The sequence below is a fragment of the Telmatherina bonti genome (genome assembly GCF_933228915.1).
Source record: "Telmatherina bonti genome assembly, chromosome: 16".
In the NCBI taxonomy this organism is placed as follows: Eukaryota; Metazoa; Chordata; class Actinopteri; order Atheriniformes; family Telmatherinidae; genus Telmatherina; species Telmatherina bonti.
In genome coordinates this window covers 33,988,110-34,001,958 of record NC_136614.1, presented here as the reverse complement: position 1 = coordinate 34,001,958, position 13,849 = coordinate 33,988,110, and the positions used below count along the sequence as shown (strand labels likewise).

The following is a 13,849-nucleotide window of genomic DNA, read 5'->3' as shown; positions in this document are numbered from 1 at the left end:
ACTCCTGCAGTGATCTTGGCCAAAAATGCCCCTTTGACCTCCGTGAAAACGGCATTTCTGCCGTTTTCATGTCGTACTGGGTTAGCGATTTGCTTGTGTGTGAAATATTTCTGACAAGTATTTAAATCATGATTCGATGTTAAAAAGGAAATTATTTCAAACAAACACAAAACAAATGCGTGGCCATGAAGGGCACCAGATGAAGCTAAATGCATCAACAGAGTTAAAACACATCTAAGAGAAAGATGTTGAATAAAAAAAAGACTAAAAAGAAGATTTATTGCAAAAAATTGTGCCATGAGCTGGAACGATACCAGTATGATCACAATGAGAACAAAAAGAGTTGAAAACCAAAATGTCCGAAGGGGGGATTCATATTTTCATTTTTCATAATAAGACAACTTCTGGTCTTGTATTGCAACTTTTATTTTACTTGCTCAAACGAAACAACATGTTAGCATGTAAGAAAAGACCGATTAACATGTGAACAGTATGGTACATGGCAGATGATAGAAGAACTCAACTTATTACAGCCGGAGCCACCTGACAGCTTCACCTCCCTCTGCAGAAAACGGCTACACAGACAGAAATGTGTCCAGCATTAACATGAAGTAGATCTCACTGCAGGGACCAAAACAAGAAAAAAGATTTGACTTGCATGTAAAGAAAGGTAAGCGGCCAAACAAACACCCTGTGACTTCAGTGGTATTAAAATGATACGAGGGACCACAGAGCACTGTCTTCATCTGGACCTCTGAAATGCAATTTAGGTTTTCTCTCATGTATATATAAATATACATTTATTTATATATAGATATATCTATATAAATATAGATATACATGTGTGTGTATTGGTACCCATCTATTAAATGTGGAAAAAAAATACAACAGCTACTGAAATAAGCCTAAATTGACAATTTACGGGAAAAAAAAGAAAATTAAAAGAAAATTCTGACATTGCTTTTGATTTGTGGCTCAGTGGAAATAAACAAAAAACCCATCATGATGGCGCCAGAACTCTAACATTTTGCTGAACAACTCTTTGAGCCGATCACTCATATCAGATGTTTTCTGTCAATCAGACTTCTGCACCTGTTAGCAGGTGTTCAGACCCGCTGCCCATCAGCAAAATTCTCTACATTGTCTGGGATCTTTTTTTTTTTTTTTTAATTATTTTTTTCAACCACAACTTATATATATATATATATATATATATATATATATATATATATATATATATATATATATATATATATATATATATATATATATATAGAGAGAGAGAGAGAGAGAGAGAGAGAGAGAGATATATATATATATATATATATATATATATATATATATATATATATATATATATCTATCTCTATATCTCTCTCTCTCTATATATATCTATATATATATATCTATATATATATCTATATCTATATATATATATATATACATATATATATACACACACACACATATATATATATATATATATATATATATATATATATATATATATATACATATATATATATATATATATATATATATATATATATATATATATATGTTCAGTTTCTAGTTATTTAGGTTACTATTGTAAATTTAGCCCCATCTTTAATAGGAGGGCGCAGATACCTTTCATTCTATATGTTACTACTACTATAGGTAGTATACTGTGTGTGTGTGTGTGTGTGTGTGTAATTTAGAAAACATTTGGCAGTTATGTCATCTAATCTCAGTGCAAAGACATATTTTAAAAAAATATTTTAAAGAGAAAAGTTCTCCGTATCGTTATCACCGAACTCTCCCTGCTAGTGACTGTGTGTGAGATGAAAACTAATCAAGACTAATCAATAACTGTTTATAATGACAGCTCCTGCATTTTATTACTTGTAACTCCGGAACAAGGCACCAAATCACTTCACACAGATGTTTCTATAAAAACATTTCACCATCTGCCACATCGCTGAAGACCTTTTTTCCCTTTTTTTTTATTTTTTTTATATCTTTTCATCCAGTTGACAGAAAAATCTACAAAGAAAAGAGAAAGGCGACTTTGCAGAGTGATGAAGTTCAGAGGGAGGCTCCTGGGTTGAGTCCTTTGGTGAGACACGCCTCAGACAGCTGCTGTCAGAGGACGTCAGATTGCTTTGTGAGGTTTTGTCTTAAAGTGCCGTCACTTTTATGGAAACACTGGATGCGGGGAGCCTCTTAGTTTTCTTTCTGAAAAGGTGGACGAGACGATGAGAGTGTGAAACGAACCTGTGAACACGTTGCCACACTCGAACCAAAAGGCATTTATTCAGCTACAGTGAGACTAGAAACTCTGTTTATTGTAGGAGATTTTGTTTCAACGGCACGTTTGACTCAGTCTGACAGAACCTGGCGGGGAAATTCCTGTTTGTGATGTCTTTTATGCACATCGAAGCCCTTAGACACGGTTTTAGAGAGCGATATCCAGCAGGGGTGTTTGCAGCTGACGCCAGCAGGTAACAAGCAAACCATCATCGTGGACACAAGGTCTGAAATCTGCCCATAATTACAACTCACTGGGCAATTCTCCAGTTCAACACCTAAAACCACAGACGTCATACCTGAAGGTGGATTACCATGAGGAGTGAACGTTAAGAGCTGCGAGATGTTTGAGGTGAAGGGGTGAAAACGAACCCTGATGTCGTCACGGTGAGGCCGAAACTTACACATCTCTGACCAAAACTGGGTTCAGCATTTAGTCTGATCGCAGTTCACACTTATAAAGCAGAACAGTGACTGTAAACTGTGGCTACAGTACACACACACACACACACACACTTAGTGTTATATGATACCATATTTAAGGCTTTAAAGTTTGTATATGATCTACTGTAACACCGTTCATCAGTCTGGTCCAACGTTGGGTAGAAAAATAACTGTCCGGTTTTCTTAGACGTGTTTTGGAGTTTTCATTTCCAGTGAAATAATAAATTTATGCTAAATTTGCATTGAAAAAAACACCAGAGATGCCCAGTTCTGGTCCTTGAGGGCCTCCATCAACACCCAGTATAAATATCAAGGTCTGTTACTGATCCTTTCCTTTGAATTAGGCGTGTTGGAGCAGGAAAACCACTAAAACCTTTAAGGTAAAGGCCCTCCATGACCAGAACTGGACCTCTCTGACATAAACATGTTGTTTGCATGTCCGATTTCAGCGGCTGTGACGCACCGTGGTGTGTGGTGGTGAATAAACCCAGTGGAGCTGACCAGTCACAGCGGACTGGACTTTCAGTTTATCCCACCAGATTCTATCACATCCCTTTCAAGCTGATTGTACATCAACATTTCAGTGAAAGAAACTGAGAGATGTTGGAGCAAATGTGTTTTTTTTTCCCTAATAAAGAGATAAATGACTTGTCTGGAGAATCCCGCAGCTCTTCATGTGACGGGTTTGACAGCAGCAAGAAGAAAAAGGCCAAAAAAAACCAAAGAAAACATCAACGATCCCTCGTGTGGCACATCCTCCTACGGACGCCTTCCGGTGCACGTTGGAGGGGGTTGGGGCTTCCTTAGAAATGTTACTTGAGGTAAAAAAGAAGAAAAAGTGGCTTAAACATAAAATATTATTAGACGGGAAAAAAAACTTTCATGAAACGATGATGTTAATCCAAAGCAGTCTTGGTTTTCTGCCACAGCAGAGATGCAGGAACGTGACCAACGGGAGCTCCACCGGCTGCTGTTGGGGTGGGCTCGCTGGACCTTATTGCTCGTAATAAAACCAGTGGCGGGATGCAGTTTCGTGGCAGACTGGCGACCCTCGCTGTCAAACTGAGCACCTAAATCTGACAAACGGGGAAGAAACCGAAAGGTGCAAGAAGGAAAAGTTCTATCTACATGTCTCGCTGCGAGAGGCGGCTCTGAGTTTCATTCATCTACCTTCCAATACCAACGAAGAAAAACCTGCAGAACGTCTCACTAAAGGAGGAAGATTCCTCTGGTTCTAACTTTACTGACGCGGAGACAGACGAGAGGAAATCCCGCAGGAAAAACGGCGTTATTGAAGAACTTGATATGGCCGTAGATCTACACTGAAACAGACACGTCTGGTGGATTCTTTCTCTCTGAATAGATTTCAGTTTTTGTCCATGTTCAGGTTGAAACAGCATCTGAGGAAGACTAGCTTTAGTGTCCTGCAGTGGTGGACTACAGTCCCTCATACTCGTTCATACACACTCACACACACATGCTACCCCTGTGGCATTATGGGAAAAAGTTTTCTCTAAGTTCTTCCTGTCTCCAGCTTGCGTAATAGAAAGTTTGACAGTAAATGAGGACATGTCATCTGTTGACTTACGGTTAATACAGTATCAGTGAAGAGTTGTTTGTTGTTATTGTGGGATAAATGCAGCAAAGCCATCTTTGCATAAAGACAAACTCCTCTTCCAGACAATGCGATGTTCTCAGCAGGAGGGAAACTGGAGGGGTCTTGGGGAGGGGGGGGGGACTAAATCCTCTGCATGGCAGCCCCCCACCAGCACCCTGTTCACTGCTGCTCTGTATGACCCTCCACTGTCCCCTCCGCTGTCAAAGTCTCCGTCTCCACCGCTTCTGTTGTGTCTTCACTACGCTGTTAAATGGACCGTGGTAGTCTGTCTGGTCACGCGGGTGTAGATGCTGCGAACAGGAGGTCCGGACCCTCTACGCCGTGCTGGACTTACCCAGCTCCTCCCTGATTGCTGAAGACACAGAAAAGAGACACGAAAATGCAAGTTTTCCTTCTGGGATTTCAGGGTTCAGAACATAAAACATCAGGCTGTGTGCGGTTCTTCCACATGCAACCGAGGCTCCCGCTTGTTCAGAAATGTTTAAAACACCAATCTGCCTTGTTCTGTCTGACTTCAGTCGTTCCCTCCAGTAAACACCACACAAGAGGTAGAAGTAGAATCATGAGTTTGACTTTTACAGAACAGATTCAGCAACATTCTCCTGGAGCAGCTGAGAGAGAAGAAGAGTCGATCGTTTAAAATCCTGTATTTACAGTGACATTTTTTTACAGATATATCCTCCTGACTACCAGGAAAAAATGTGTAACGACAAATGTCTACTATAGAGGACATTGCTTAAAATTTTAAATATTGTGGTAAAATATATTTATATTTATCTAAGAAATGATTTAATGTGTTTATAAGATATTCAATGAAAATATAACTACAAAATTTCAAGTAAAAATCAGCACAAAGAAAAGTATTCTGCTCTTTTGCTCTTTCCATAAACATGCTTGTTGCAATGGAGGCCATTTTTCTTTAAGAGAGAAAGAAAGTTCACAAAGCCCCCCCCACCACAAATGAGGTACCATTTAAAAGCACTAAATGTCCTCTTTAAAGACCTAAAGCTGTTAGTTCAGTAGCATTCAGGGAGATGAAAATATTTAGGTTTACAAAGGTCCTCCACAGAGGACAAGTTGAACTACTGGTAGTCAAGGAGGATATAAAAATGAGGAATTGAAGAAGAAATCTCTGCACAGATTTTGTGGAGGAACGCAGGACGATGGAGGATTTCCTCGCTGGAGTTGACTGGAATAGACTGATGAGCCATTTTTTCCTTTTTAAACATAAATATTGTTGATTTTGTGAGCATCTGGTTCTCTCTGTTGTCGCATAAATAGTTTTTTTTTTTTTTTTAAAAACAGATACTGTAAAAAAACTATTTGTAAGCACTTGTCTGTGTTTCTTTTATTGTTGCGAGCAAACATCTGCGTACCTTAGTTACCACACCAAACACACACTTATTCACTGACCTTTGTAAACCTTTTATCTGAACTGTTTAACAGACCAAAAAAACACCTTGCATCACCTGAACTTGCTATGACTGAAAACCCCCCATCTGTCTGAAATGGAGGAAGTACAAGCATCAGTGTGTCTGGTGCACATGGCTCCACATGTCAGCTTGTGATGGCAAACGCTGGACAAATACAAGTGTGTGTGGGTTGATCCACGCTGGACCGACTGTGTGTGTGCTGGAAGGCTCATGTTGTTCAGCTATGGAACACCCATAGACTGTATATGAAAGATGGACGGAGCCTTCGGCGGTTAAAAGTGAAGCCAATGCGGAAGTGCATAAAACTGCAGTTCCCCCTTCATCCACTAGGGGCTGCAAAACAGCGCAAATCCCCATAGACTCTCATGTTAAAAAGACCAACTTCACAGCAGAAATAGACATGTTTACAGCAGAAATAAACATGTTTACAGCAGAAATAGACATGTTTACAGCAGGAATAAACATGTTTACAGCCTGGTTCAAAAGTCCATTTTCAGTTTAGGTTTATCTAAATGACAACTGTGGGGGGAGTGAATTTTTTTCTAACTCGCCCATTTAAAAGCAATTTAATCTCAAAGTTCGGCAATTTTGGGGCATGTTCTTTTGATTGATAGGTACCCGGTCTCCCGCTTCAAGTCAGAAGAATGTAGAACAACCACAGTTTTTAGCTGGTTAACAACGTGATTTAGCTTTAGTCCACTTACCTCCATTAGCTGGTTATCTCCTGTTATCTCCGGGTTAGCTCAGTTAGCTCTTAGCTACAAAAAGCTCGGAGTTCGCTCGATGTCAATCATCCACCATGACACTCACAGCCCCCCTCTCAGCTCCACCCCTTTGCCCATATTTGTATTTTCTGGGTGAGCTGACACGCATGCCCCTGCCATGATGGTGATGGTAGGAACCGCCCACCGAGCTTCAATTCAGCTCTTCAGAAACCTACGGGTGACGTCACGGAGGCTCCGTCCATCTTTAATATACAGTCTATGGGAACAGCAGTTACTTGTACCAAGTTCCCATGAACAGAGTCATAATAATCCACACAAAACACACGATCCGACTGTAATTTTGCGTCTAAAATTTCTGTTTTATTTAATTTCCGCTTTTTACTGGAGCTACAGCAGGAGTGAGACAGCTTGGTTGGTTTGTTGAAGGATGAAAAATAATGACGAGGTTTCAGTGATAATTACCATCAATAAGCTCCTCCTTTAGTTTAGACAGCTCCTTCCTCATTTCATCAAGAATGTCCTAAAAAAGAAACACACACAAAGTCACATTTCAGATCTGAGGGACGACACACACCAGAGTTACCAGGCAGATTTCATGTCTCTTCAGGAGGTAAAGCTAGTTAGTAAAGGTCCTGCCAACTGGTCGAAGCAGATTCTTTGTCTGGTTGACTAAAACGACTAATCCCTGCAGAGGATCCAGCCAGATTAGATCCACAGACCGACTTAACGACACCAAGAGGTGACTGCCAGAAAGCGTCAAACAGCATTATAAAGCCCAATCCCTCATCTTCTGCATCCAGAGTACACAAACCTGCGACACATTTCTGCTGGGGGGTCATCTGCCTCCCCATCTTACCAATATGACCAGTTGTACTGACAGATAGGCAGGACAGAGGAAGACTTGACTTATCTAACAGCCTCATTCACTGAGGTCAGAGGGAGGAGCTGCTCACACACCCACCTACACACACACACACACACACACACACACACACACACACACGGCTGAACTCGTCGGCAGGCTGTTCATTAGTGACCACAGAGGAAAAGGTGAAACAAACAAACAAACATAAACCCTTAGCAAAAAACAAACAAACAAAGTCCCAATGCAAACAAACAAATAACAAACAAACCAAATCCTAAAAGAAACAAACAAACAAAATCCCATAGCAAATAAACAAAAGACAAACAAACAAAACGCCAAAGCAAACAAAGTAAAACGAACAAAAAAAAACAAAACCCCAAAGCAAACAAACAAAAAACAAAAACAAACAATAACAATCAAAATCCCAAAGCAAACAAAGTAAAACGAACAAAAAAAACAAAACCCCAAAGCAAACAAACAAAAAACAAAAACAAACAATAACAATCAAAATCCCAAAGCAAGAAAACAAACAAATTCCCAAAAGAAAGAAACAAAAAACAAACAAACAAAACCCCAAAGCAAAGAAACAAAAACAATCAAACAAGAACAAAAAACAAACAAACAAATAACAAACAAACAAATCCCAAGCAAACAAACAAAACAAACAACCCCATATCTGTTGAGTGTCTGTTATGAGCCATGTTTCGCCCGTTAACAGCTGCAGTGAACATTTTTCAGTGACTATAAGACATTTTATTAGGGTACGTGTGGAAAACAAACCCGAGCCACGTCGACCACGCGGTTCAGGTCCGCATCACAACAAGCAGGCGTCTGTTTCAGTATTTTTTCCATCTGAACATTTCTAACGCTGTCCAAATGAAACAATAAGAAACATTTCTCTGTGAACTTTAAAGGATGAAGAATAACAGCCTGAACGTTGTTCCCATGTCTGACCCTCAGCCGGAGTCGGATCCAGGACAAAGTTAAAGAATCGGAACTGGATCTAAATGCAGAAGATGTGTGGTTCCTCGCTGCTAGCATGGCATTGTGTGCGCTTTGCTGAACAAAACCACTGGTCTCTCTGTTGCAGCACAGTCTGTTCAAAGAGCCTTTTGCCTTTGTTAATGACCATAAATAGACTTTTGTGTAGACGTTGGAGTTTCTGTGCAAGGTCAGCAGCACCAAACCCGGTTTGTTTCGCTCCTGAACAAAGATGAAGAAGAAGTTAGCAGTTAAAAAGCAGACGCATTAGTCTGGTGGACCTGCACTTACGACGCGTCCATAGGAGGACAGGGATGGGTGGGGAGGGAGGGAACGGAAGGGGGTGGGGGTATGAGGGGATGGGAGAAGAAGGGAGGAGGGATGGGAAGCGACGCAAGAGGTGGAAAGGGTGATGGGATGGGGGGGTCTGTCCCCCTTACATTGTGGGTTTGCCCTGGTGGGGCTTGTGGGGATCCCTGGCCCCCCACCCCCCAGGGTGGGAGGAAGTCTTGATGAGGAACTGTCCTTCTGACCTCTGGTGGTTCTGAGGGAACCAGGTCCTCTACCGAGACCAGCAGGGAAGCCAGTGTCCCCTGGAGGAGAGTTCTTTTTGTTCTGACGTCTCCTCGTCCCTGGAGGTATCTGGACCTGGTATCAGGGTGGTTTTGTCAGGTCCTATCATGTCCAGTCAGGTCCCATGAGGTCCCATAAGGTCCCGTCAAGTCCCATCAGGTTCCATAAGGTCCCGTCAAGTCCCATCAGGTCCCATAAGGTCCCATCAGGTCTAATTAGGTCCGGTTAGGTCATATCAGGTTCCATTAGATCCCATCAGGTCCCATCAGGTTCTGTCTGGTCCCATTAGGTCCTAACACATCCCATCAGGGTCGGTTAGGTTCCTAGGCAGGAACAGCGCTTCCAGTTGATATACGTGGTTCTTAGACCCATCGGGGTGCTGACCCTTCATGCAACCGATCTTTGAGGACTGATGCCCACTGGACCTGCTTGATGTTGTTCTGTGCCGCTCTGTACCCCAGCCCGTGATGCTGGAGGCGGGGGGGGGGGGGGGGGGGGGGGGGGGGGGGGGGGGGGCTCTGGTTGGGAGTATCCTTTGCTCTGGGCTCGATGGCGAGTTGCTCTTAGATGTCAAGTTGCTTCTGGATGGTGAGTTACTCCTAGAGGACAAGTTGCTCCTGGATGGGGAGTTGCTCCTTGATGGTGAGTTGTTCCTAAATGGCGAGTTGCTTCTGGGTGGCGAGTTACTCTTGGATGGCGAGTTGCTTCTGGGTGGCGAGTTACTCTTGGATGGCGAGTTGCTTCTGGATGGCGAGTTACTCCTAGAGGACAAGTTGCTCCTGGATGGGGAGTTGCTTCTGGATGGTGAGTTGCTTCTGGATGGTGAGTTGCTCCTGAATGGGGAGTTGCTCCTGGATGGTGATTGCTTCTGGATGGCGAGTTGCTCCTGGATGGCGAGTTGCTCTTGGATAGCGAGTTGCTCCTGGATGGCGAATTGCTTCTGGATGGTGAGTTGTTCCTGGATGGTGAGTTGCTTCTGGATGGCGAGTTACTCTTGGATGGCAAGTTGCTTCTGGATGGCGAGTTACTCCTAGAGGACAAGTTGCTCCTGGATGGCGAGTTGCTTCTGGATGGCGAGTTACTCTTGGATAGCGAGTTGCTTCTGGATGGCGAGTTACTCCTAGAGGACAAGTTGCTCCTGGATGGCGAGTTGCTCTTGGATAGTGAGTTGCTCCTGGATGGCGAATTGCTTCTGGATGGTGAGTTGTTCCTGGATGGTGAGTTGCTCCTTGATGGTGAGTTGTTCCTAAATGGTGAGTTGCTCCTAGATGGTGAGTTGCTTCTGGATGGCGAATTACTCTTGGATGGCAAGTTGCTTCTGGATGGCGAGTTACTCCTAGAGGACAAGTTGCTCCTGGATGGCGAGTTGCTCCTGGATGGCGAGTTGCTCTTGGATAGCGAGTTGCTCCTGGATGGCGAATTGCTTCTGGATGGTGAGTTGTTCCTGGATGGTGAGTTGCTCCTTGATGGTGAGTTGTTCCTGGATGGTGAGTTGCTCCTATATGGTAAGTTGCTCCTAGATGGCAAGTTGCTCTTGGATGGGGAGTTGCTTCTAGATGGCAAGTTGTTCCTAGATGGCGAGTTGCTTCTGGATGGTGAAATGTTCCTGGATGGGGAGTTGCTTCTAGATGGCAAGTTGCTCCTAGATGGTGAGTTGCTTCTGGATGGTGAATTGTTCCTGGATGGGGAGTTGCTTCTAGATGGCAAGTTGTTCCTAGATGGCGAGTTGCTTCTGGATGGTGAAATGTTCCTGGATGGGGAGTTGCTTCTAGATGGCAAGTTGCTCCTAGATGGTGAGTTGCTTCTGGATGGTGAATTGTTCCTGGATGGGGAGTTGCTTCTAGATGGCAAGTTGCTCCTAGATGGCGAGTTGCTTCTGGATGGTGAATTGTTCCTGGATGGTGAGTTGCTTCTGGATGGTGAGTTGCTCCTGGATGGCGAGTTGCTTCTGGATGGTGAATTGTTCCTGGATGGGGAGTTGCTTCTAGATGGCGAGTTGCTCCTAGATGGCGAGTTGCTTCTGGATGGTGAATTGTTCCTGGATGGTGAGTTGCTTCTAGATGGCAAGTTGCTCCTAGATGGTGAGTTGCTTCTGGATGGTGAATTGTTCCTGGATGGGGAGTTGCTTCTAGATGGCAAGTTGCTCCTGGATGGCGAGTTGCTTCTGGATGGTGAATTGTTCCTGGATGGGGAGTTGCTTCTAGATGGCAAGTTGCTCCTAGATGGTGAGTTGCTTCTGGATGGTGAATTGTTCCTGGATGGGGAGTTGCTTCTAGATGGCAAGTTGCTCCTAGATGGTGAGTTGCTTCTGGATGGTGAATTGTTCCTGGATGGTGAGTTGCTCCTGGATGGCGAGTTGCTCTTGGATAGCGAGTTGCTCCTGGATGGCGAATTGCTTCTGGATGGTGAGTTGTTCCTGGATGGTGAGTTGCTTCTGGATGGCGAGTTACTCTTGGATGGCAAGTTGCTTCTGGATGGCGAGTTACTCCTAGAGGAAAAGTTGCTCCTGGATGGCGAGTTGCTTCTGGATGGCGAGTTACTCTTGGATAGCGAGTTGCTTCTGGATGGCGAGTTACTCCTAGTGGACAAGTTGCTCCTGGATGGCGAGTTGCTCCTGGATGGCGAGTTGCTCTTGGATAGTGAGTTGCTCCTGGATGGCGAATTGCTTCTGGATGGTGAGTTGTTCCTGGATGGTGAGTTGCTCCTTGATGGTGAGTTGTTCCTAAATGGTGAGTTGCTCCTAGATGGTGAGTTGCTTCTGGATGGCGAATTACTCTTGGATGGCAAGTTGCTTCTGGATGGCGAGTTACTCCTAGAGGACAAGTTGCTCCTGGATGGCGAGTTGCTCCTGGATGGCGAGTTGCTCTTGGATAGCGAGTTGCTCCTGGATGGCGAATTGCTTCTGGATGGTGAGTTGTTCCTGGATGGTGAGTTGCTCCTTGATGGTGAGTTGTTCCTGGATGGTGAGTTGCTCCTATATGGTAAGTTGCTCCTAGATGGCAAGTTGCTCTTGGATGGGGAGTTGCTTCTAGATGGCAAGTTGTTCCTAGATGGCGAGTTGCTTCTGGATGGTGAAATGTTCCTGGATGGGGAGTTGCTTCTAGATGGCAAGTTGCTCCTAGATGGTGAGTTGCTTCTGGATGGTGAATTGTTCCTGGATGGGGAGTTGCTTCTAGATGGCAAGTTGTTCCTAGATGGCGAGTTGGTTCTGGATGGTGAATTGTTCCTGGATGGGGAGTTGCTTCTAGATGGCAAGTTGCTCCTGGATGGCGAGTTGCTTCTGGATGGTGAATTGTTCCTGGATGGGGAGTTGCTTCTAGATGGCAAGTTGCTCCTAGATGGTGAGTTGCTTCTGGATGGTGAATTGTTCCTGGATGGGGAGTTGCTTCTAGATGGCAAGTTGCTCCTAGATGGTGAGTTGCTTCTGGATGGTGAATTGTTCCTGGATGGTGAGTTGCTCCTGGATGGCGAGTTGCTCTTGGATAGCGAGTTGCTCCTGGATGGCGAATTGCTTCTGGATGGTGAGTTGTTCCTGGATGGTGAGTTGCTTCTGGATGGCGAGTTACTCTTGGATGGCAAGTTGCTTCTGGATGGCGAATTGCTTCTGGATGGTGAGTTGTTCCTGGATGGTGAGTTGCTTCTGGATGGCGAGTTACTCTTGGATGGCAAGTTGCTTCTGGATGGCGAGTTACTCCTAGAGGACAAGTTGCTCCTGGATGGCGAGTTGCTTCTGGATGGCGAGTTACTCTTGGATAGCGAGTTGCTTCTGGATGGCGAGTTACTCCTAGAGGACAAGTTGCTCCTAGATGGCGAGTTGCTCTTGGATAGTGAGTTGCTCCTGGATGGCGAATTGCTTCTGGATGGTGAGTTGTTCCTGGATGGTGAGTTGCTCCTTGATGGTGAGTTGTTCCTAAATGGTGAGTTGCTCCTAGATGGTGAGTTGCTTCTGGATGGCGAATTACTCTTGGATGGCAAGTTGCTTCTGGATGGCGAGTTACTCCTAGAGGACAAGTTGCTCCTGGATGGCGAGTTGCTCCTGGATGGCGAGTTGCTCTTGGATAGCGAGTTGCTCCTGGATGGCGAATTGCTTCTGGATGGTGAGTTGTTCCTGGATGGTGAGTTGCTCCTTGATGGTGAGTTGTTCCTGGATGGTGAGTTGCTCCTATATGGTAAGTTGCTCCTAGATGGCAAGTTGCTCTTGGATGGGGAGTTGCTTCTAGATGGCAAGTTGTTCCTAGATGGCGAGTTGCTTCTGGATGGTGAAATGTTCCTGGATGGGGAGTTGCTTCTAGATGGCAAGTTGCTCCTAGATGGTGAGTTGCTTCTGGATGGTGAATTGTTCCTGGATGGGGAGTTGCTTCTAGATGGCAAGTTGTTCCTAGATGGCGAGTTGCTTCTGGATGGTGAAATGTTCCTGGATGGGGAGTTGCTTCTAGATGGCAAGTTGCTCCTAGATGGTGAGTTGCTTCCTGGATGGTGAATTGTTCCTGGATGGGGAGTTGCTTCTAGATGGCAAGTTGCTCCTAGATGGCGAGTTGCTTCTGGATGGTGAATTGTTCCTGGATGGTGAGTTGCTTCTGGATGGTGAGTTGCTCCTGGATGGCGAGTTGCTTCTGGATGGTGAATTGTTCCTGGATGGGGAGTTGCTTCTAGATGGCGAGTTGCTCCTAGATGGCGAGTTGCTTCTGGATGGTGAATTGTTCCTGGATGGTGAGTTGCTTCTAGATGGCAAGTTGCTCCTAGATGGTGAGTTGCTTCTGGATGGTGAATTGTTCCTGGATGGGGAGTTGCTTCTAGATGGCAAGTTGCTCCTGGATGGCGAGTTGCTTCTGGATGGTGAATTGTTCCTGGATGGGGAGTTGCTTCTAGATGGCAAGTTGCTCCTAGATGGTGAGTTGCTTCTGGATGGTGAATTGTTCCT

The 13,849-nt window shown here is 44.4% G+C and overlaps 1 protein-coding gene across 5 annotated transcripts in view; it reads right to left on the bottom strand.

Moving 5' to 3' along the window:
* Nucleotides 1-1,565: 1,565 nt before the first annotated feature.
* The window catches only part of enah (ENAH actin regulator), a 158,759-nt gene continuing 146,475 nt past the window's right edge, over nucleotides 1,566-13,849 (bottom strand). For 4 of the 5 annotated variants that reach the window (XM_079255286.1, XM_079255285.1, XM_079255287.1 and 1 more), the window contains 2 exons: nucleotides 6,972-7,029; nucleotides 2,239-4,703 (listed from right to left, as the gene is read on the bottom strand). In XM_079255286.1, coding sequence (XP_079111412.1) covers nucleotides 4,666-4,703; nucleotides 6,972-7,029 — 96 coding nt within the window. In that variant the 3' untranslated portion in view covers nucleotides 2,239-4,665. Of the gene's footprint in view, nucleotides 2,218-2,238; nucleotides 4,704-6,971; nucleotides 7,030-13,849 lie in introns of those variants that run through there. The other variant, XR_013771618.1, reaches the window with a different exon arrangement.